The following is a 24681-nucleotide window of genomic DNA, read 5'->3' on the forward strand; positions in this document are numbered from 1 at the left end:
CCGTTAGAAGTCCAAAATGACCTATTGTACCTTTCAGTATAATCATTCAGCATTTTTTAACTCAGGATCAAGTGCTTACAGAAGGAGGGAAACCCACCTCATACCATCAACATGTTATCTACCTGGTGATGCATGGCAGGCATTTTGCATTGAAATTATCACAACACATTCACCAGTTAAAACCGGAAATGTGCACAGTTGTAAAACGTGAAAGTATTATGTGAAAAGTTTTCACATAATACTGTTTTGTAAAAGACAGTTACAATATAATTTATTATTACTTTATTCCTGCACGAACATACCTCTGAGTCTGCAGGAACAGTAATAAAGCTAGTTGATTGTAAATGCCATTTCTGAAATATTCAAAGAGACAAGATTAAATGCCATCATTTTTAATGAGTACAAGAGTTACAAATAAGTTACAGCGAATCACATTACATTACAGCTGTCTTGTATCGTTCCAATGTTGGTAAATAAGCGCATGTTGGGGCAGACTATAATCTCTCCTCAAAAAATTAAATCACAAAGAACAGCTGACTTTGGAAAAGTATTTGTCTTAACTTGGCACAGAATTCCCCCCACCCTCCAACAAAAAACAAAGACATACAGTGCTGTGAAAACATATTTGCCCCCTTTCTGATTTCCTCAATTATAAACCCACCAATTTTTCTTAATTAAAGCAGCTCTGCAAAGAAGAGTGGGCTAAAATTCCTGAAAGATACCAAATTATAGGAAGCATTTGGTAGCAATTATTTCTACTAAAGCTGGTACACCCAGTTATTAATTTAAAGGGCATTACTTTCTCACAGGGGTTATAATGGGTGTCACTAACTTTTTCATTAAGTCAATTAAATACTTTTAAAAAATGTGTTTTGTGTTTACTCAGGTGCCCTACTCAGGTGCCCTACTCAGGTGCCCAACCAGATTATGCCCTAATATTACATTTTGTCTAGTGATCTATTAATCAATTAATTGTGACAAATATGCAATAATAGAGGAAATAGGGAAGGGGGCAAATACTTTTTTGTGGCACTGTATAAGGAACGAAAGTGTGATTTCATTTTTTAGAACTATAAGCACAAAATAAGTATCAACCCCTGCTTTGGATTACATAGCTCATCTACCTTTCTTAAACCATCGGCCTCATCTTAGTACAAAGTTCAAGGTTAGATTTCACTACAAAAGCCCTTTTTTAAAAAGTTGCATGTATGGACTGAGGTGAAATAGAGGATTGAATGGCATACTTCTTAACCTGTTCCCACTTCACTACTGTAAAATGTTACATTTTAAATATTTAAGTTACCAACTTTGATTAAACATTTAAAATGCAAATCACTCTTTTTTGGTTCAAATGATACCACGGGCACATAAGTTGAACCACACGGGTCCGATATACAGTGTATGTCCCTCCATTTCTGGGAATGGGAAAATATCAATTTTTAATGACACTGAGGTTCATCACTTCCCATAATTTACAGGTGGTGCTCAGGTAATAAAATAAATTGTATAAAAATAAAATGGTAAAATTTGATAATATAATACAGGCTTGTCAATCGTGTTTAATCAACCAATTTTTACCATCAGATAGAATAACATGCTTGTAAACAATTTTGAATTCAAGATTTTGACAGTTCATAATTAAAATATGGTAATATACCTTAACATAATGAATACAAATTTAGTAAAGTTTACTTATTTGTACTCTCCTATTTACTTGCTTTTTAAAGTAAGTATCAATTGTTCTCGTATTTTTTTAACAGAACAGACTATATAATATACTGTATATATGGCAAAATGAGGTTGTGGTAAACAAAGTAACATGATTCATGTCTTGTTTCAACAGCCCATTTCAAAATAACAACCTGTATTGAAATTTACATTTTACGCAAACAGGTTCCATAAATGTGAATATATTCTTTTTCCATTTCAAATGTATTGATATCTTTTGCTGAGAAATACAGTCCCCTCCAAAAGTACTGGAACAGCAAGGCCAATCCCTTTGTTTTTACAATACACTGAATAAATTTGGGGTTGAGATAAAAAGATGAACATGAGACAAGAGTTCAGAATTGGGCAAAAGTATTGGAACAGAGAGTATTTAAGAAAATGAAAGTAAATAACACTTAATATTTGGTAGCATATCCCTTACTTGCAATAACTGCATCAATTGACCCATTGACATCTCCAAACTGTTGCATACTTCTTTTACTGCAGCGTCTTTCAGTTTTTTTTATTTTTCTTCAATCTCCTCTTCAGGAGGTGAAATGCATGCTCAATTGTGTTCAGGTCTGGCGATTGACATGGCCAGTCTAAATCCTTCCATATTTGCATCACATCTTGTGATATAGCCTCTATATTGCTGCTCTCTAATTCTATTTCGAATGGTTGATTAAGATACCTTCACCCTGCCCTGTGGAGATTGTTTGTATGTCTTCGGGCTCTCATAATGTTTGTCATTAACTGCTGTGGTTTTCCTTGGTCCACCTGTTCGATGTCTGTTGCTCAGTACGCCAGCAGTTTCTTTCTTTTATAGGACATTCAAAGTTGTTGTACAAGCTATCCCCAATGCTTGTGCAATGGCTCTGATCAATTTCCCCTCTTTTCTAAGCTTCAAAATGGCTTGCATTTCTCCCAAAGACAGCTCTCTGGTCTTCATGTTGGTTTATCTCTTCTAACACAAATGCAGTCTTCACAGGCAAAACCCAAGGCTAAAACCAAGAGTAGACATTCAGAACTATTTATTGTTTAACCAATAAATCTAACAGAACACATCTGAGCAACAAGAAACACCTGCCAGTCAGTTGTTTAACAAATCTAGATAAAAATACCAGGAAGTAAAAGCTGAAATTCAGATCTGTCATGTATATCTTTTGATCTCAACTCAATTGTCTTTAGTACATAGCAAAAACAAAGAAATTTACCTTAATGTTCCAATACTTTTGGAGGGGACTGTGTGTATGGTAATTGAGTCATTTGTCAGAACCTTTCGCATAAAGAATTTCTCATGTCTAAGAGTCCATTTTAAAGGGTGTTGATAATTGGCACATGCATTTCATCAGGGAAGACAACCAGTCTTTCACTGGGGCAGATCCATATAGGAAAGAAAGAGCGGCTCTTAATTCTAAATTAATACATAATAGATATGAATTATGGGAAAAAAAAAAACATGAATTGGCACCAAATCCAATGCTGAGTTTGTTATTCAAATCCACCAGTATTATGTTACTTACTTATATCAAATTAATCATCTTTCTGACCCTCCTCTTCATAAAGACCTCTCAGGTTTCTATCTACAGTTGGGTAATGGCTGGGACACCGTATTGCACAGCCAATATGGCAGTTTGGTACAGTTTGTAAACCTCCTCATGAGAATTTCCCAACCTCCCAACCCCTGAAACTTCCAGCAGGGATACAAAATCTCCCAGATGTTTTGCACAACTTGCATATGACCTATCGCTGTGTGGGTTCACACTGCATAATGCAGTAGAGAAGCTTCATCAGCCACTACAGTGAGACCCTTCTACACCCATGCTTATTGCGCATACATTTTTGAGGGACACATTGGTCCAGATCAGTCATGTTTTCTAGCTTGTTTTTTTTCCCCCAAGGAAAGCTCACATTCATTTGGTCGGTTTCGTACTGTTGCATTTTGCAGGACATTAATATCGATTTTCGCACAAGGGCCCACAAAGTCAAGACAAAGCAGCTCATAAAGACAAATGGCAGCTTCAAAGGTCCCTTATGTTCTGCATTACAAGGATAGCCAGAAGCAGGGATAACATACGCAATGTAGTGCTCCAGTCTTGGAACCACCAAGCAGAGTAAATCTATTGTCAGGATATACTTAATAAAAATTGTGCACTTTCTGGAATATAAAGAGCAGCACACAAAAGCTATGACACTCACTGATAAATTTGTTGTATGGACTGGATATATCAACAGATTTGCATTTCTCTATTACTTTAGCTTTTTTGACATTTATTCAGAATATACATATCTAAGTACTGAAGCCAAAACAAAGTGTTGCTTAGATTTCCCCCCCATTTTTTGACCATAAAAAGCAGTATTTTGCATTAACATATTAACTCCACTATGGATTATTATTTTTTTGAACTGGCAATGTAAGCTTCACGGGTGTAGACTACTGTCTGGAGAGATGGACCTAAAACAACGCACAGAACCGGATGTGTGATGTCACAGGGGGCTGGCCTGGGTGGGACTGCTCCCCCTTGCCCAGATCCCACGCAGACTTGTGGGAAAGTGCAGTAGCATTACCGGCAGGTGTGTGTGTGTGTGGGGGGGGGGGGGGGGGGGGGGTTCAGGCTACATGATGTCGATCTCCCGCTCAATCCCCACGTACTTCAGGGCATCAGCTTGGCTGTACCTGGAGCACAGACAACGAAAAGAACACAGCTTTACAAATGTACCATGAACCTCTATCATAGAACAGTCCCAAAAACGACATCACTATTGACTATGCAATGGTTGGATGAAGGTAATGACATTGTTTTCTTCAGCATGTCACAAAAATATTTACATACAACAGCATGCACTGTTTATGGGAATGTAGCTAATGAAATCCTTTATACCTGTCTTTAAGAGCCTGGAATTTATATTTCAAACAATGGCTTCATGCCCATGTCCTGGAAATCCAGGGCAGCCTGAAACACGTTCGAAGCTGGAATTGTGGAATGGAATCAAAATATGCTGTGCCCTGGTGTAAAATCCAGCTATGACCAACTTGAAATTACCAGCTACCAGCTGTTTCAAAACATAGCTTGAGTTAGTCAAACCCTGTTTAGTATGGAGCTTGTCTGAACTGGTCAACCAGCTACCAGCTGTTTCAAAACCTTGCTTGAGATGTTTTTTTTCAGCAGTGTACTACTTCATTCAAATGTAGTATGTCATTGAAAACTCAATAGGCGTTCCAGCTAGACCAGATCTCCAGAGAAGATCTGCCAATCTCTCACCTGTAGTCAAAGAAGAGCTCCTCTCCCTGCTGGATGGCCCTTTTGGCAAAGATCCCTATCCTGTGGTCTCCATTCACCATCACCACTGTGATGAGAGCTCAGGTCAGCCATTTCAGTTTTAACACACTTAACATTGCTTTTCCTAATACAAACACAAGTGCACATGAGTGTCTGTGCATTAGCTCTTACCTTTAGCATAACAGTTGGGATTCACCGAGTGGTTTGCAAACCGGATTTTGTTTCCTTTTCTGGTGGCATCCACAACAAAGTCTGTTGGAAGAGTGAGTAGAATTCTCATTGCACTGAATGCACGATAACTGTTTGCCAACTGAACATGCCATATCCAAAGTCAACATGCTAGTTTTAATGGAACTTAAAGCCCTTTATTGCTATGTAAGATGACCTGGGTCAACTTTTATAACATTTATATTCTACGGTTTTCTCCTGGCTTGTGATCTGTTGTGAAAATATATTGCATTGTGCATTCATTTTATTTGAGTCATTCCAGGAATCAATGCAAACCATACAAAGCCACAAAGCCCAGTTTGTGAGTTTTAGTAGACCTGGTCATAAACAATGTCTAAACATTCATTTTATGGCTGATAAGAAAAGAAATGTGAAATTAGTACCATTGTTCAGGTTGAACAAGAAGCTGGACATGTACTTGTCGTAGATCCTCCCACGGCGGTCAGCTTCATCTTGGGAAATGAGCTGAAGAGACACACGTGTAATTCAGTTGCCCTGTTCTTGTCTCTTTTAGACGCAGTTCCCAAAAGAACATAAACACTCGCAAATACAGCACTGCTTGTACTTCTTGGTCCTAACCTTGAGACAATAACATATTTTATGCTTTCCCACATTTATCTAATGTAGGGATCAGCAACTCATGGTTCACAAGGGCTGAGAACTGCTGGGTTTTCCACCCAGAAAAGAAAACCAGGGCTGAATCCAGAGTTGCTGATCCCTGGTCTAGTAAACAAAGGCCAGTAAATAAAGGCCATAGAGACGCCTCCTTTCTTTCTAACTCTGTAAAGCTTCTTTGTGACAGTACTCGCAACACAAATAAAATGGGAATTGAACTGAATTTCTGAAGGAGCAGGATTGAGGAGCCTGGCCGCAGTCTGTTCAGTCACATGACCATCTAAGCTGTCAGGGTGGACTTCAGCAGTTACCCTCCAGGTATTCCTGTAGGCGCAGTAACCGTTTGTCAATCAGCAGACTTGGGACTAATTATACAATTAGGGACTAATTATGAGCTATTTATCTGTGCAACGTAATACAATTACGGCGTTATGGGTAAGTGTGGAGGATGTGAAACATGGATGACCTATGAGAGTAACACTATTTATTTTTGTCATTGCCTTCCAAGGAAACAAAATGCATCCTATACATTTAACCCATCCTAATTACTTAGGAGCTGTGGGCAACCACAGTCCAGCACCTGGGGACCAACTCCAGTTCTGAGGCCACGTAGACCAAGTAACCTAACCTGCATGTCTTTGGACTGTGGGAAGAAACCGGAGACACGGAAAGACCATGCAAACTCCTGCAAAAGGAAAGGCCCGGGGCAGGGGATCGAACCCAGGACCTTCTTACTGTGATGCTACTGTGGTACTCACTGGGCCACCATCCTACGAACCCTTACACAGCAGTATCAAGATTGCAGTAAACCAGTACTTAAAGAAGTATTAAGGTGATATCAAAACAACAGTGAAAACATACACTCACCAAGCACTTTATTAGGAACATTTTTACTTTAATACACCCACTTATTCATGCAATTATTTAATCAGCCAATTGTGTGGCAGTAGTGCAATGCATGCAAGCATGTAGATACGGGTCAGGAGCTTCAGTTAATGTTCACATCAACCATCATTATGGGGAAAAATGTGATCTAAGTGACTTTGACCGTGGAATGATTGTTAGTGGCAGACAGGGTGGTTTGAGTATCTCAGAAACTGCTGATCTCCTGGGATTTTCACGCACACTAGTCTCTAGAGTTTGCAAAGAATGGTGCAAAAAACTAAAAGAAATCCAGTTAGCAGCAGTTCTGCATACAGAAGCGACCTTGTTAATGATGGACGTCAGAGGAGAATAACCAGACTGGTCAAAGCTGACAGGAAGGTGACAGTAACGCAAATAACCACATATTACAACAGTGGTAAGCAGAAGAGCTTCTCTGAACATTACATAACTCTAAGTAGATAGGCTACAGCAGAAGAGGTCTAAAAAATAAGTCTAATAAATACCTAATAAAGTGCTCGGTGAGTGTATAAGGTTGGCATAAAGCAGTTAATGGCAGCATGATTCGGAAAACAAAGAGGAAAACCAGTGCACTTCAGTCCAGCTACCCAAAAATGGGGAATAAATGAAGATGCTCAAAACAACAGAACTACGATTATTTATTTATCCAGGCAACTTCTCTGAAGGGTGAGGCTAACTGAATTAAAGACTGTAGCACTCAACTGTAGCACTGTAGCACAGATAAGCACATGCTCTCCTCTGAGGCAAGTGATGTCAGCTGCCAGTTCTTACACACAGCAGCTCACACACACAAGTCGAGCTCGCACTGATATGTCAGAGGAAGACACTTCAATTGCAATTCAACAGGTGAATATGTGGGTGCCCGATTAACTAGTGGGTGTCATTGGTAGGTGACGAGTCACTGCCACCATGGCTGACTGACACTCTCCCATCCATAGGCAGTAGTAGAGCCGATTCTAAGCTGCCCTGTGGGACTGCTTGGCACAGTCAAGTTTCGAAACCGTGGGACAATATTGTCTAAGGGTCTGCAGGTGTTATTCTCATGCATCTGAATAACTAAACTAACTAAACTAACTAAACTATTAACTGAGTTAGCATCACCGCATTGAATTATTGTTTGACAAGTGTCTTGAAATACAAAACCCTGTCATCCCTTTCATGGTGAATTAAATAGCATTTGAGTCTATTTGGTGCAATCTGGTCATTGGCTCTTACAATGGAGAGGAAAGGAAGGAAATCCCTCCTTACTGCCTGTAATAGGATCCCAGTGTTTCTAGAGCACTACCAAAAATAGGAGAAAAAAATAAGGATAATTTTAAAAGAGATACCAAAGAGCCTAAGCAGACTTGCCTCTCCACAGTACTCGGAGATGAACTCATTCTTCTGCACGGACTCCTTGATGAACGTTCCCCATCCGGCCACGTCTGAAGGAGCCAGAAGGAGGTGCTGAGGATAGGTCAGACAAATTAGCCAGGGCACACAGTCAACGCCGCGCAAGAGGCCATACGACATTAGTGACAGGACAACTTACACGCGACTCACATTTTTAACTACCTTGAGATAACGCCGCATATTTTTTATAGCTTAACTTATGAAGGGTGTCAGTATCTGCTCTTGTGATTTCTAAATGACAATTTCTAAAAGACTTATCAAAATATATCTAGGTCTAATAAGGTTTAATCTAAGTAAACGTAGGCTATATGCTTTTTATTTTTTCCTGCTTTCATAATATATCAGCCTATTTCGCAGGCCAATCGATCGTTGAATCCCTATATAAATGCTGAACAAATTACATTTTGAACTGAGCAGCTAGAATCCTTTGATGTACCATACAATTCAAGTTCAATATATTATCTGTATGATGTTGTGGAATGAATCTGTGAAGAGAGGCAAGATCCAGAAAAAATCAAACTGCTTTGAGAAAATAACAGTAGTAGCCAAATGATAACTTAGATAACTTAAACCTGCGATGTGTCGTGTGACGAAAATGACACATTGTTTAGTCGTACGACACTTTTTCTCAATGTTGCGCACGTCACGGATAATGTCACACTGTGCAACGCTTGATGTCTCGTTACCATAGAGACAAAAGAAACTTCATTACAGTAGCTGAAGTATAAATGCAAAACGCTGTGCAAACACTGTGTTTGTGATCACAGGTTCCCCTCCTACCTTCTTCAGACCCCTCTGGATGCTGCAGTTCTTGCAGGACAGGCTCTTGCTGTCCCAGTGGTCAGCGGCTCCGCAAGTCATGCACAGGTCCGGGTCGCACTCCCGTACAGCCAGGTAGCAGGGGCACTGCTTGGTGTTGCACTGGGTCTTACAGCGGCAACCAGGGAAGCGGTTCTGACCTGCGTCATTACCAAGAAACACTGAGCTGAACAAGCTGGCAAAGCAGGATTTTTCAGCAGGGTAAGCAGGGGCCAGTCCCCCCTGGAGCAAACGTGAGGGGTCCTTGCTCAAAGGCGCAACAGCTGCTCTGAAATTATTGAGGCTACACTGATATTTTGTACTTCTTGTTCGCGCAACCACCACCATCATTATAGAACTAAAAAGTATGAATATGGATGTATTTTTAAGGGGTGCAATTTCTGTCTCTTTTCCTCAGAATGCGAGACAAAAATGTGAAACCATTTAATAATGTACTGTACGCTATATGTGAAATGGTTTTACCCTTTATTGTTTCTATGAAATCTTTGGTTTTTTACAGATTCAGAATCTCATGACGTCATATGCACTCACACTGTAAACACCCCCCCTGTTCCCCACACCACAATGGGAATTAATTTGCAGGCATCTGAGTTGTGATATAACACATTGTTGATGCTCTCTTTGATAAAAGAATAAAAATAAAATGGGAAGATCAACTGTTGTACTGAAGTCACAGAATGACAAAGGGACACAACGATCAAAAGAGAAGGCATATACAGTCCCCTCCAAAGGTATTGGAACAGCAAGTTCAATTCCATTATTTTTGCTATACACTGAAGACAATTGAGTTTGAGGTCAAAAGATGTACATGAGATGACAGATCCAAATTTCAGTTTTTTTCCTGGTATTTTTAATCTAGATTTGTTCAACAACTTGGAAGATATCACATTTGTATCACACCACCCAATTTTTAGGCAAGAAAAAGTATCGGAACATCTGACTGACAGGTGCTTCTTGTAGCCCAGATGTGTCCTGTTAGATTGATGGGTTAAAGAATAAATAGTTCTGTCTGCTCTTGGTTTTAGCCTTGGGTTTTGCCTGTTAAAACTTTCCATTTGTGTTTGAAGAAATAAACCAACATGAAGGCCATAAAGCTGTCTTTGGGAGAAAAATAAGCAATTTTGAAGCGTAGAAAAGAGGGCTATCATTGGGGATAGCTTGTACAACAACTTGGGATGTCCGGAAAAAGAAAGAAACCGCTGGTGCACTGAGCAACAGACATCAAACAGGTCGACCAAGGAAAACAACAGCAGTTGATGACAGAAACATTGTGAGAGCTGTGAAGAAAAAAGCCCAAAACATCAAAAACAATCTCCACAGGGCAGGGGTGAAGGTATCTCAATTGGCCATCCAAAGAAGACTTAGAGAGCAGGAACATTGAGGCTATACCACAAGATGCAAACCACTCATCAGTTGTAAGAATCGGAAGGTGAGATTACAATTTGCAAAGAAATACAGTATGAGTCACAAAAGTTCTGGAACAAAGTTGTATGGACTGATGAGATCAAGATTAACTTGGTCTTGGTCCAAAGTGATAGAGAGGCCAAAGTATGGAGAAAGAAGGGATCTGCTCATGATCCAAAACATATGAACTCATCTGTGAAGCACAGTGGAGGAAGTTTCATGGCTTGGGCTTGCATGGCTGCTTCTGGAATGGGCTCACTAATCTTTACTGATGATGTATAGCAGCAGGATGAATTCAGAAGTCTATAAAAACTTTCTGTCTGCCAATTTATGGAGACTTAAATCCGTGATTTTATATCATGCAGCAAGACAATGACCCAAAACACACTGCCAACACAACAAATGACTTCATTAGGGAGAAAAGGTATGAGACTGGCTAAGTCAATCACCTTAACCCAATTGACCATGCATTTTTACCATGCATCCCCCCGCCCCCCCCCCGCCCCCCCCCCCAAAACAAACAACAACTAAAAAGCCTGGAAAAGCATCACAAAATAAGAATGCAATAGTTTGGTGATGTCAATGGGTCGCAGACTTGATGCAGTTATTGCAAGCAACGGATATGCTACCCATTTTGTAAGCGGGTATGACAAATGCATTGTCACAGTGTGAAATGGACTTCATTACCAGATGTAGGCTACAATAATTATCATTGGCCTAATTGTACCATATCTCCGTCCTTTGTTCAATGTATGTCCGACCAATGATCTGTCCTTTGGTGAATATGGGGCCTTTATTCTTCATGGCATGCCTTGCTCTTTCCGGCATAGTGTGGCTTCAGAGTTCAAATAATCCCTCAAACTATAATAAGTGTAAATCATAACAATCAGCTTGTTAAAATTCTGGGATTGCGATTAAAGTTGGGACGAAAACCAGTACAAACAGTGGTCCCCAAGGACTGAGTTTGAAAACTGAAAATTGATTTTGTATACTACTGCACATTACTGCCATCTACTGGAGAATCAGAAGTATTATACAGCCTGCAACTGAAAGCTTTCATGAAATGTGAAAGATAAATTTAGTTGAAGCTTAAAGTGGGTGAAACTCTTAACAAGTGTTTCAATTTTTTCAGAATTTACAGCTATAATAAGGCTATAATATTTATCCTTACAGACTCTTTACTTTTCTTTCTCTTTATCTTTACATGCTTTACAGACCTAAGGAACAACATATAATATACTAATATTAATACTGATGAACTGTGACACACATACACACACAGACAAAGGTGAAACATTCTCTCCTTTAAATCAATCAAAAGCAAAGCGACTTTCCTCTTCAAAAAGCACATATATTGGGGAAATCCTTCCCCAATACACCAAATTGAATCTCGCTAATCTCCGGATTTCCAGGTCACACGCATTCCCGATTATAGTGATTCTGGCATCTTCTGGGCAGACAGGGGTTGGTCCTTTCAGTGCTAACCACATGACTGATGCCCTTTGCAGTGAATTCCCCATCTTCCTCTCCTTATTATCTGAATATCACGCAGTGGTATGATGCCTGTGGCATGTGTAGTGTATATCTATCCAAGGCAGTGCTCTCATGTACAACGTGGAGAAAATGCGTGGGTGGGGGATTCCTGTACTCCATCTCCTTAATACCTCAAGCAGAATGTGTGGGCGGTGAAATCAGGCCCTCTCTTGCTTTCGTTATTACGGCAAGCAGTGATGTAAGGCTAGCTCCTGCACATTTCTGCAATTCGCACACAACAGCACTGCATTGGAGAGATAGCCTATACAGGTGCATCTCCAGAAATTTGAGTATCGTGGAAAGGTTCATTTTTTTCCGTAATTTAATTCAAAAAGTGAAACTTTCATATATTCTAGATTCATTACACGTAAAGTGAAATATTTCAAGCCTTTTTTGTTTTAAACTTGATGATTATGGCTAGGCCCAGACGGAATCTGCGGAATTTTTAGGGGTTTTCTGCGGGGTTGGAAAATCCGTGGTATGAATTTTCGCTCCAGAACTGTATTATATATTGTCATTCACTACATTAATCAATGTGTTTTCAGCAAATTTGGCCACGCATTATGTGTTAATTCAAGCTGAGAGGACCACAGTGTTACAAAAAAACTTTTTTTTTTTGTTGTAAATTTATGTAATCAGAATTCTTTTTCTTTTTTTTCAGTTAACAAAAATTGCAAATATGAAAATTTCTAATATCGGCACAAACATGTCTTGAAGTATATATTCCAAAGACATTATAACATTTTAATCCAATGTTTTTTTCCATCAACGTCCTGGAAAACAAGATTTGGCGTACAGTTGGCGTCATTGTGTTCCAGCGGGCGTTTATTTAGATATAATTAATATAGATTTTCCATTCCCCTCCAATCAATGTCCTTTCACACAGCGGGGTGTATTCTTCCCCCCCAGAGCCATAGGCTACAGCTGTTTCCCCCTCCTCATTTAACGGCAGTTCGATCAACTCCCCACCCCCCAAAGATTCCCCCTGAAAGAGCCGTTTCACTCACCTGTATGTCACATCGCGGAAGCTAGTGCTGCTCTAACTTCTGTTCAGCATGTCTTTAATATTACAATTACTCCAATACAGTAAATGCAATATGCTCCTCTTTCCATGACTTTTCCTAAAACCTGTATGGAATTGGGCTGCTGTGGGTGCAGAAATCATGGCTGTAATGCTGGAGGTAAAGAGGTAGTAAAGGTAGTAAAGGTACTACTTCTACTACTACATGTTTGTCTTTCTGTTAGGAAGAAGAAACTCACTTCATGAATTAGCCAAGAAGATAAAACTAACATAATATAAGCACAATTCAGTCAGTCCATGGAATTGATGTCCATGTTGTGCTCATTATGCTATATTGCAAACAATTACTTAAAGAGGTAACAACATTATTTAATTGATCAAATTAAAGACTAGGGTGAATCAATGGGCTCCTAACTGGTGAAAATGTGGACACACAGCCACAAACAGTAATGATTTGGTAGAGCCAAATATGCATTGTTTTAATAGGTTTAAGGAAAAATATGATCAGACTGAAACAAGTGTTGAACAACTTAATTAGGGGCCTATTAATTCTTCTAATTTGATCAGTTCATTGTGTTACCCTTCTTATGTAATTGTTTGCAATATTGCACAATAAGCACATCAGAGGATTTGTATTCTTCATGCCACGCATAGCTATTTCTGAGATATGTCTTCAGCGGGTAAATAATTCCTCTAGACGTGAAAAGCACATAAAGTAACACTAACAGCTTTTTAAAATTCAGGGATTGCAACTTTGGTTGGAACAAAAACTAGCATAAACAGGACCACTGCCTTAATCTACCCCAAACACAGACTATAAGGTTCTATTGACTTATTTTTTTCCTTTTGATCATTTTGTTTGATCATCTTTGGTGGCTTGAGTATCTCAGAAACTCTCCTGGGATTTTCATGCACACTAGTCTCTAGAGTTTGCAAAGAATAGTGCAAAAGGAGGAGGAGAATGGCCAGACTGGTCAAAGATGACAGGAAGGTGACAGTAACGCAAATAACCACACATTACAACAGTGGTAAGCAGAAGAGCATCTCTGAACATGTGATCCACTATTTAAGTGGATAGGCTACAGCAGTAGAAGTCTAAAAAAGAAGTCTAATAAATACCTAATAAAGTACTCAGTGAGTGCATGTAGTAATATAGGCCAGCTGTTAATTTTACTATAGTTCAATGCTACGTTTATTGTTACAACTAATTCACATGATGCAGCAGCACATATGCAGGAAAGCAAGCACATAAGGCTTACCTATGGCTTACCCTCCTTGTGGAGGGTGTCAATGAGTGTATAGTATTGAGTGCATAAATGAACATACTTTCCAGAAGGTCACCATTTCTGTATTATAAATCCTTTTTTTGGTTGGTCTTATGTAATATTCTAATATTTTGAGATACTGTTTTTTGATTTTCATGAGATCTAAGCTGTAATCATCAAGATTAAAAAAAAAAAAAAACTTGAAATATTTCACTTTTTGTGTAATGAATCTAAAATATATGAAAGTTTATTCTAATTTTTTGAGATGCACCTGTATATGTTGTTTGTCTTTAAGGACAGCAGTGAGTCAAACCTGGTCTACATGTTTTATATATTAGGCATAACAGTAATGTACCTGTGACTAACAAATGAATCACACCCTTTGGCTTTCCGAGAAATCGAAAGGAATCTGGGCCTAGGGGTCAGGTGTATGGGATCACCACAAACTGTGGGCGACTTACACTCCGTGTCACATTGGCAGAACTTCTCACAGAAGTTTTGGGTCATCACACAGGGACAAGAACTGTCACATGGGTGGTCCGGGTGATCACATGGCTGGTAGTTGTACACCTGATTGGATGAATTATCTGAAGGTGGGGAAGTAGAAAAAACAAAATGAGACAACAAAACTAAATAAATCTATGTGTAAAGTGCATAGGATTTTTCAGCAAGGAAATGCATATAGGTAAAGTGAATTCTATTTCAACCAGTAACTTACCTTTCTTAAGTTGAATCTTTGCCCACAATCTGGAAAAAGGCCCACAAAACAATTCTACATTATTCAAAAATATTATTAATCTGATTATCACTTGTTTTCAATCCCAAACATTTCAATATGGTTTAAGACACGTATAGTTACTTTTTTGTGCTCCACAAACAAGATAAAACATGAAACCTTCAGTTAGTTTCTTTGAATATTCAGGATACTGTAGTTTGTCTAGAATGAGATCACACTGAATTGTGTGGAGGCTGGCAGCTTGCCTGTGCTTCCTCTTCTTCTTCTGTGGTGAGATGGCTCCATCCTCCAGAGGGACACGGTGGATGAGCACCTCCTTTACCGCGAAATCATACACCTGGGGAAAGGGCAGTGAGTCTCACTCACAGTGAGAAAAGCATACTCACTCCAAAAATAGTTATTGGCGTTACTGCTGAAAAACCAATGTTCAACCGTGTTCAAGGTAACGTCAGGGCCACCGTGCAAAATGTCCAGGGCCAGGACAAAATCACCCCTGTGGACCCCCTCACCTCGTGCCTGCCCAAATAATCGGTCAGAGCACGGATGCAAGATGCATCACAGTACCACATATGGAAGAAATTTCCATGTACTGAAATAATAATAAGCATGCATAATCGACCAGTGGCATTAACGTTTTCATTGCTTTTCAACCATGCCAACTTCCGTCTTTCCGACCGTTAATTTTTTCAGCAGCTTGTTTGTAATTGCAAACTTTTACTGCCAAAATAAAGATAAGTTCTTGTTGCACATTTTAAGACATTATAATTCTTGCCTCCCAATACATTTATGGAATTTAGAAGTCTACATACTCTAAATAATACAAATGTCAGATACTGAAGGCAATTATTTTGCTTTGATTCATGTTTGGGTAATTGTCCATGGTAATCTTTAAAAAAGACCTTTTCCTGCATTTCGACTCTCTTTCTCAGCAAGTCTCCGACTGCCAGACAACCGCTGTGACCTCCTGAGTTAATGTCGCCCCGCCCCAATGTCGGGGTACTGGGTAAACAGAAGTTTGTGTGTGCCCACTGTCATGGTACCTGACCTGGACTACTTAAAGGAATACACCAATATTAAATATACCTTTTTTCTTACCCGGACAAGATGTTTAATTTCATTTTATGTTAGCATAATGTTAGCTTAGCATAAAGTCAGTAGCCTACCTGGTTCAAAGTGAAGAAATGCACCTTACACCTCCAAAGCTGTCTTATTTACACAAGGAATCATGTGTATTTGAAATAGACGCCACAAAAAATGTTTTTAAACGAGGTGTATTCTAAGGTGTATTTCTTCACTTTGAAGGAGGTAGGCTACTGACACCTGCAGGCTTAAAGTCTTTATGCTAAGCTATCATGTTATGCTAACATGGAAACCAAGCCAGTGAAAAATTAAAATGAAATCTGAAGTCAGAAAAATTGCATATTTCCCAAAATGTTGGTGTATTCCTTTCAAGAAGAATCCCACTGTATATATGTGGATACAGCCAGATATCCCCTTGGTTGGAGGATATAAAATAATTTTCAAATGGCAACGGGAATATTCGAGAACGGCATACTGGTGCTGTATTCTCATTATGAATGTTAATTAGGATCTGACAGACCTCTCATTAATAAAGGTCTGCATAAACTTCACTGGACAGGAGTAACACATCCTCTTCAGAAGCTCCTAGAGGCAGGCATGAGGCTGAAGTCGTAGGCCTCACCATGGCCAGAGCTGAGCAGAGTAGTACAGCACGTACTAACTGGTAACTTCCCCTGCCCTGTCCCTCTTTTCCTCTAAACATCCATCTGCCAAGAATAAATCTGGCACATTCTCTTTGAAAAAAAAGATGAACATAGCATTGAAGCTTGTTTCAGCATTTCCAGTCACAAAAACCGCAAGCTTCCAGAGAAAAGAAAGTGTACACGTAAGCAGGGTATCGGATGACGCAGCACAAGAACACTGAGGTGTCCTCTGGAGCAAGATCCCCTTTTTAAACGGCCTCTGTGTTCCATCTTTAGTTTTTTTCTTTAGTTTGTCAGTGGTTTGCAGCACTGGTGTAGAGGCCCCTGGAGATGACTCACATTTCCAGTGCATATCAACACGTATGACCATTGTTATTTTACTTTTAACAGGGCATGGCTCACAGCTGCCCATCCTGTACATGGAATCCTTTGGCAAACCTACATGTGAAGTGATTTATAGCACAGCTGCTTTGCATTAATGAATCATCATGAACAAATTTTTCACATTATTGGCATTGACGCTCGTTCACATGGGTTTCATATGTATGTACACCTGCATATAAAAGGGTGTTAAGATGCGTGTCAACCTAATGATAACTCTGGCCCTTGAATGCAAATCCAGCCCTGGTTCTGTCTTCTCCTGGCTAATTAGTGCTACTGATTGGCCAGACTATCTTCACATCTGACTCCCAGGAAAAGGGAGGGTGGAAAAACAGCAGATCTTGGCCCTCAAGAATCTTGAATTTCTGATCCCTGACCTACCGCCTCCAGGTGGAAATTATGTCACATCAGCAGAGACGCCCTTGCCCGAGGGTCAGCGCGGCTCTCTCACACCATTGGACGCACACTCAAAATGTTCTAACTACCCGGACACGGCCACGCGGAAATAATGGCCACACATCGTATGGATGTCGTCAAATGTGGAAAGTACAACCCAGGCTTAAGCCCGCTTTGCCGACAGCGCTTACCTGTTTGCACGTCTTGGTGTCGATGAGACGGGCGATGGAGCAGAAGTTGTTGTAGTAGGTACCGTGCAGCACCCTGAAGAGGGACTCTTCGGCCCCGCTCCACTGAACCTGCGGCTCCGTTTCCTCCCCGCCGTCCCCTCCCTGCCTCATCTTCGTGGGCGTCTGGCAGCGGGAGTTCCCCTCTGTGACACACAGATCGCTGCGGTTACCACCATCCCCCTCCCGTTCCTATCACGGCCGCAAGCTCTTCAGCACAGACCCACTCCTGCCACACGAAGAAATTAAAATTGTATGAAGTTGGCCAAATAAGTTATGTTACTTAAAAGCAGTGTTGCCCAAACAAAAAGCCCAAATGAGTTTCAGAGAAACCAAGTGAGGCCTTCTGTCTGCATTACACATCAGTATCTTCAGCTGCATTGAATGCCACTTGCCCCAGCACACGCTTAGCCTGCCTTGACTAAGGCTAATCAATAGTTTCCATCCAAATGTTGCGAATGTTAAGCAAATTTCAGAAGATTCTGCCAGAGATGGGGCCAGGCAGAGATCTGGGGAAGGGTCTCTGGGCCAGCTGGCCATTTTTGGGCTTTCTGGAGCGAAAGCATGTGAGTTAGGTCCCTATCACCTAATTTATTTGAAAAACCTGCTTCTATCAGTTTCCATCATCTTTTCTCTATCGAAACACCATCTATTCCCACCTCGGCCAAGCGTAAAAGCCTTTTTGCAATATTTCTGTGTTTTCCCGAATGTCAGGCTTTTCCACTTCAGGCAGTTCTCTTTGGCGCAAATTCAAATTTTGCATACAAATGTGTAACTTGGTTTATCACAAGTTGGGGGTATCTGTGCATATTTTGGATATGAAGCCAGGTTGGAAGAGGCTCTACATCACAATGGTAGGAGTGGGCAGGGGGCAAGTTTGTGAGCATCTGAGGAGCTGGTCGTCTCGTGGTCCATGTCGCCCTCCTTGCTCTCCCCGCTCAAGGCAGATGACCCCGGACAGCTGGAGTTGGGATTTAATTTGTATTTTTATTGTATTCCATGACCTGAAGGCGGGTTTGAGTTGGGGTTGTTGCCAAGGGGGGCCGGGGGGGAGTAAAAAAAAAAGTTGTTTATACAGTGGAATCGCTTAGCGGGAGTAAATGAGGAGGGGTGGCGGGGGGGGAGGGGGGGACCCCTAGAACAGATGACGACGCAGCCCCCAAAGAACAGATGACGACTGCGACGCTTGGAACACAGACAGTCGTACAAAAGTCAGAGGTGGACCGTAGCGCTCCCATTAGGTGACGCGCTCGAACGTGGCGCTTGCCCAGGAGTGCTCTTGGGGATCAGCCGTGCAGACGGGAACAGAATGAGGCTGTGTGCATGGGGGCAGAGAGCTTGGCCCCCCAGAAGCAGGAGGGGGGTGGTGGGTGGGTGAATCAGGTCTATGTTCCTGACCCTCCTGCCAAAAGGCAGAGAGCCCAAGCAGAGCTGGCAGGGGCTCAGAGACTGCGGCAATACGCTGTCACTCACAATCCTACAGGGGAGCTCGTTTTAATGCCGATTGCACAACAGTGATGGCCGCATCTGTTTTCGTCGTGACTGTCTCTTCAGACGTGGAGGGGAAAGCTCGCCACCTTTATCTATCTTGTGGAACATGAAAATGAGCTGTCAGCAAAATTTGATACACTGGCATTTTTTCCCATCCCTTGTCAAGCATATCTGTCATTCGTGACTGGGAGCGAGGGGGAAAATGAAAGGAGGCTTTGTTTCCTGTTCTTCATTCGGCAGACCTGTTTGTTGTTTTTTCTGGACCAAAATCCCTTCGGTGTACGATTATTTTGAAATTATGTTTAGCTGCATGCTATTTGTTTTCATCTTATTATAATCCCAAATGAGTTTCAGAGACATCTGAGAAACCAAGTGAGGCCCTTAGTCAAGTTAGCCTGCCTTGACTAAGGCTAATCAATAGTTCAGCAACCAACATCCAAAGGTTGCAAATGTTAAGCAAAGTCTGCAAAGGAAAATACAAATCAGTGAGTGTTTCCATCAACTACTGTTTTGCGAATGTTCTGAAGAGGGCGCAACAACATTACATAATCAAAAGATTTCCACAGATGGGGCCAGCCAGAGATCTGGGGAAGGGTCTCTGGGCCAGCTGGCCATTTTTGGGCTTTCAGGAGCGAAAGAATGTGACTTAGGTCCCCATCATCTCATTTATTCAGAAAAGAAAGTTTCCATCATCCGTTTTCATATCTTTTCTCTATCAATACACCATTTTTTCCCCACCTCGGCCAAGCGTAAAAACCTTTTTGCAATATCTCTGTGTTTTTCAGAATGTCAGGCTTTTCCAATTCAGGCAGTTTTCTTATGCGCAAATTCAAATTTTGCATACAAATGTTTAATTTGGTCACAAGTTGGGGATATGTACATATTTTGGATATGAAGCCAGGTTGGAAGAGGCTCTACATCACAGAGGTAGAAATGGGCAGGGGGCAGGTCTGTGAGCACCTGAAGAGCTGGTGGTCTCGTGGTCACTGTCGCCCTCCTTGCTCTCCCCGGTGGAGGCAGATGACCCCGGACAGCTGGAGCTGGGCAGGCGAGGCTGCCTTCGCCGCCGCCGCGATCGCTGGGCCTTCAACATATTGTGATCCGCAAACTCCTTTGCCCCTTTCTTCAGCCAGGAAGAGGAGGGATGGAGTGAGTGTGGGAGAAAGAGAGGGAGAGAGAGTGAGGGAGTGAGAGAGGGAGAGAGACTTTTGAAACACAAAACCTTACCCTACCTTAAAACCCACACAAACACCCCGATTTTCAACCCCACCTCCCTATTCGCCCCCCAAAACAAAAAAATGTATAAACCAAAAAAAACAGAAAACACATCGTCAACCCAAAAATCAAAAATAACTATTTTCTATTTATAAATTCTTTATTATGTGATGTGGTGTATTGGGGGGGGGGGGGCTATTTTTGTGGTAAATGAAGAAGACAGAAGGGGGACATAAGCTGGGGAGAAATTCACATATCCTAAATCCACATGCACTCCAGTTGGGAAGGGAAGTCCATAGTCCATTTCAGCTGTTTAAACATGTTCTCTATGATCAATTGCTCTGCTGATGGTGAACTTCAGGCAAGACGTGAAGAGTTGGTCAATCAGCATGGCTAAGCTGGTCTAGCTGGGTATGAGCTGGTCCACTAGCCAGAGCTGGAAGCTGGTCAACCAGTCTACCAGCCGTTTCAAAACCTAGCTGTTCTTTTCAGCAGGGGTGTGAAATGGGATGGGCACTGAGGAGGACAGAGGCAGGATATCTCACCTGCAGCAGGAAGCAGTCCAGCCCACAGGGCTCAGTCTCCACTCGGATCTCCTTGTTCTTCCTCTTGTACACATTGGGAGTGGCGTGAAAGGCTGGACAAAGGCATAGCATCACTGAAGTCAGACAAAGGTGCTAATGGAAGGGCATCTCTATATCTTCACCGTTGGCACTGGCAGTGATGACAATGGCCATCACAGACCAGAGTTCACTGTTTGTTCCATCTTAAAATGTGTTAAAAAAGTGGAAAAACAGAAAGAGAGTGAAAGACAAAGACAGAGCAACGGAACATGGTCAAGCTGTTTTAAAAGTAATATTATTTTTTGGGGATAAAAGCGTCAGCCAAATAACATGTAATGTAAAGTGTGCCTTCATATGGAACACTATGGGGACAGTGCTGAGCCACACAGAATGAAATATAACAAAAAGGCTGGTGTTAAACCACCTTGGTGCAGTACTGAAGGGGACTCTTCAACACTAGAAAGGCCAGAGTCCACTTAATTAAAAGAAATACGGGCAGTTTAAAGGCATAAAGACAACTATGTGAAATGCAACAGACTTGTGCGTGGTCCTCCACATCCACATTTTCTGTGGAATTGATGGGTAAGACGAGAAAGACAGTGCTTATGTCTTCATGCTTAGCCAATATAACAAAACCACAATCATTTCGAAATAAGTAGTTCTGCGAAATTAATTAATTAGAAACTGTGTGTGCAGAAATCAGTGCTGTAATGCTGGACCAGCATAAAGGCTTAGCGCTTTTAGGTATTAGAAAACCCAAAACTTTCAAGTGTTAAAAAACCACACGAGTGTATGACCAGTGAAGCGGAGAGATAGTGCCAGTTTGGTAGAAAGGAACTGAGATGGAGCACTCAGGAGGGTGAGATTACGGTGGAGGAAGCAGTCGTATTTGAAGCAGCGCCTGCAGAACAGGGTGTGGAAGGAGTGCAGAGACTGTTCTCGCTGGACAGACTTGGCAAAGGGGCCATCAATGTTGGGGGTGCACTGAGGCGGAAGCTTGACTGGGCTGGGAGGCTCCAGAAGGTCCTTGTACCTGCAGGTGGAATGGAAGCTAAGGTGAGCCAATCAGAAAAAATTCTACCATCGCCGAACCTGTACGAGTAATTGCTATTATTTGTTCTGTTGGTTGATAATGCAAAATGCATGCATTAGTCTGCAGGTGTGATGAATGGCCATCACTTTCACACTCATAAGCAAATATACACACAAAAGACTTCACACAACAGAATTATGTGATGTTGACATGTTCCTTACTTCTCCTTCAGCTGCTCCATTGTACCTTTGTATGGAAACATTGAGGCAATGGCTTTGAATATCTTGTCATGGGGGATCTTCTTATTAGTCGCTAAATCTTTTGCTGCAGTGAACAATGAAAAACAACACAAAATAATGAGCACTCTTGTCTCTCATTGTGTAACTTACAAAGTAACCTATATTTGTTCATGTACAGTACCTCCAACAAAAACTCTATACAAGTACAGGAAGGGACAAAGACCCTTGGGGTTAAGTCAGAATCATCCCTAGTGAACCTTATTTCGCATTAATCAACAGCCTTTCATTAAAACTCTGCCTCCAGAGACAAACGTCTGTGCTTAACCCTCAGCTACACTTGCCAATTTGATACCCCAGAGTGCTAATCTTCTGATTTCCATCCCCTAGGCCTATGCATGTACCTGCATAGGCCCTGACTGAGCCAATATGTAGTCTATTTGGAGAGGCTATGAGTGAGCTGCCCTCTGCTGTGCATATATAGGCCCAAAGTGAGCTACCATGCCTTTACACACAAATCAATCCAGGTGAACCACAGTGCAGCAAAATGCTAAAGTATGGTCAGACCTCCATCCTCTGAACTGAATTAAATGAATGAAATTACCTTGCATGTTCTGACACAGACATTAAACAGACACCCTCAGTACACTCGACTCAACTCGCAAAAGGTCATTAGCCGGGAAATCCGATGACACATATCAGTACTGTGAACAAAAAGGTTCCTGAGAGGAAGGGTACCAATACTGAGTGGGAGGAGGAGTGACAAAGGTAAACAAACTGAATTGCAACATGGCATGCCGGCCTTGTTCTGACTTGAGACTGGGATAGCAATACCAGTGGGTACTGTGCACTTGAGCATGCTGCATAGCTTGTGGTTATGGAAACAATATATACAAACTCCTGGTTGGTATCTAGGTTTGTGCTACAGGAATATGAAAACCAGAGCAGATCCAACTTGATTTTCACTGTCCTATATTTGTAGGACAGTGAACTGTAATTTCATTTTATATTGCCTTTGGCTGGATTTGTTGGGTTACAGCACAGACAAGTGTTTTAGCTTTAGCTGGTGCAAATATGCACTCAGTGAGAACTTTATTGGGTAGGTATTAGACTTTTTAACTTATCGGTGACTTCTGCTGCTGTAGCCTATCCACTTTTAAACTTAGAGATGATCTTCTGCATTCCACTGTTGTAATGTGTGGTTATTTGCATTACTGTCACCTTCCTGACCTCTCTCATTGACAACACACATCTCTCTTTGCCTGCAGAACTACTGCTCACTGTATTTCTTTTTTTTTGTTGCACCATTCTCTGCAAACTGTAGAGATGTGAGATCTGGAGATCAGCAGTTTCTGAGACACTGAAACCACCCTGTCTGGTACCAACAATTATTCCATAGTCAAAGTCAATTAGATCAAATTTTTTCCCCATGCTGACATTTGGTCTGAAAAACAACTGAACCTCTTGGAACATGTCTGCATGTTTGTATGCATTCAGTTGCTGCCACATGATTGGCCGATTAAATATTTCCTTTAACAGGTGTACAGGTCTATCTAATAAAGCACTCAGTGTCTGCATTTGTGGGATGAAAAATATTTTCTCAGGCAGACACTCACTGAATTTAAGGCTTTAAGGCCTGAATTTAATCATAATTTGTAATCAATCATTACTAAACTGGCAAAACTGGGTCTGTGAATGAATGAAATAAGCACTCCATTCAATCATACATCAAATTGAATTACAAAATGTTGATTGAATTCAGCCCTAAGTTCTGGTGTGGAGTCTCTGCAACTTGCGTAACTGCTTACCTTCTGCTATGCTTCGCCTCTTCTTCCTGAAAAGGACTGGCTGCCCAACCTTGACATCTTCCACCTCCTCCGCCACACTCTTCCTCTCCAAATCCTCTTCCACTTTCTCCCCACCCTCGTCTTCCTCCTCATGGTCTGAGTATTGGCTTAGCGCTTCCACCAACTCTTTGAAGATCTCATCGTTGATGAAGCCACCCTCTAGAGAAAACAGCAGGCCAAAGGAGGTCACAAAGAAAACACATCATCCGAACAGTATTCATCTATGCCAATGAGAACACACTGGGCTACTGTCAGATGAAAACTGTTCTAAATGAAGTTGTCCATTACAATAGTTCTTTACATACTTTATTCCTCCAAAACAGTCCACTAAAATATGTTTCTGAGAACATTTGAGGTGAGAAATATGCAATGCAATTGCTCCATCTTGATTCATATTTGAGTTTTAAAGATCCAAGGTTCTTTGCTGTAAGCATCTACATCAGAAAGGAATGAAAAGCGTTGTAAATAGGAAATTATTTTTATATGATTTGTACGACGGTTGGGATCACTTGTAAATGTGAATACGCCAAGTTCATAAATCTTTGTTCGTACGAGTGGTTCTTCCATGAGTCCCATTGCTCTTGTCTCTCATGATAAGACTGTGTGGGGGATGCGAGTTGGAGGCACAGCACTGCCACTGACACTAAAATGATTAATCCAAAAT

General features: G+C 41.2%; 1 protein-coding gene across 3 annotated transcripts in view; it reads right to left on the reverse strand.

Moving 5' to 3' along the window:
- Window positions 1-376: 376 nt before the first annotated feature.
- The window catches only part of ezh1 (enhancer of zeste 1 polycomb repressive complex 2 subunit), a 31963-nt gene continuing 7658 nt past the window's right edge, over window positions 377-24681 (reverse strand). For all 3 annotated transcript variants that reach the window (XM_061231791.1, XM_061231790.1, XM_061231792.1), the window contains 15 exons: window positions 23979-24176; window positions 22156-22258; window positions 21771-21934; window positions 20884-20975; window positions 20084-20246; window positions 17597-17778; window positions 15150-15241; window positions 14887-14915; window positions 14630-14755; window positions 8907-9085; window positions 8085-8180; window positions 5600-5681; window positions 5160-5240; window positions 4971-5055; window positions 377-4384 (listed from right to left, as the gene is read on the reverse strand). In XM_061231791.1, coding sequence (XP_061087775.1) covers window positions 4324-4384; window positions 4971-5055; window positions 5160-5240; window positions 5600-5681; window positions 8085-8180; window positions 8907-9085; window positions 14630-14755; window positions 14887-14915; window positions 15150-15241; window positions 17597-17778; window positions 20084-20246; window positions 20884-20975; window positions 21771-21934; window positions 22156-22258; window positions 23979-24176 — 1733 coding nt within the window. In that variant the 3' untranslated portion in view covers window positions 377-4323. The remainder of the gene's footprint in view (window positions 4385-4970; window positions 5056-5159; window positions 5241-5599; window positions 5682-8084; window positions 8181-8906; window positions 9086-14629; window positions 14756-14886; window positions 14916-15149; window positions 15242-17596; window positions 17779-20083; window positions 20247-20883; window positions 20976-21770; window positions 21935-22155; window positions 22259-23978; window positions 24177-24681) is intronic.

Source organism: Conger conger, chromosome 2 (genome assembly GCF_963514075.1).
Source record: "Conger conger chromosome 2, fConCon1.1, whole genome shotgun sequence".
Lineage (NCBI taxonomy): Eukaryota > Metazoa > Chordata > Actinopteri > Anguilliformes > Congridae > Conger > Conger conger.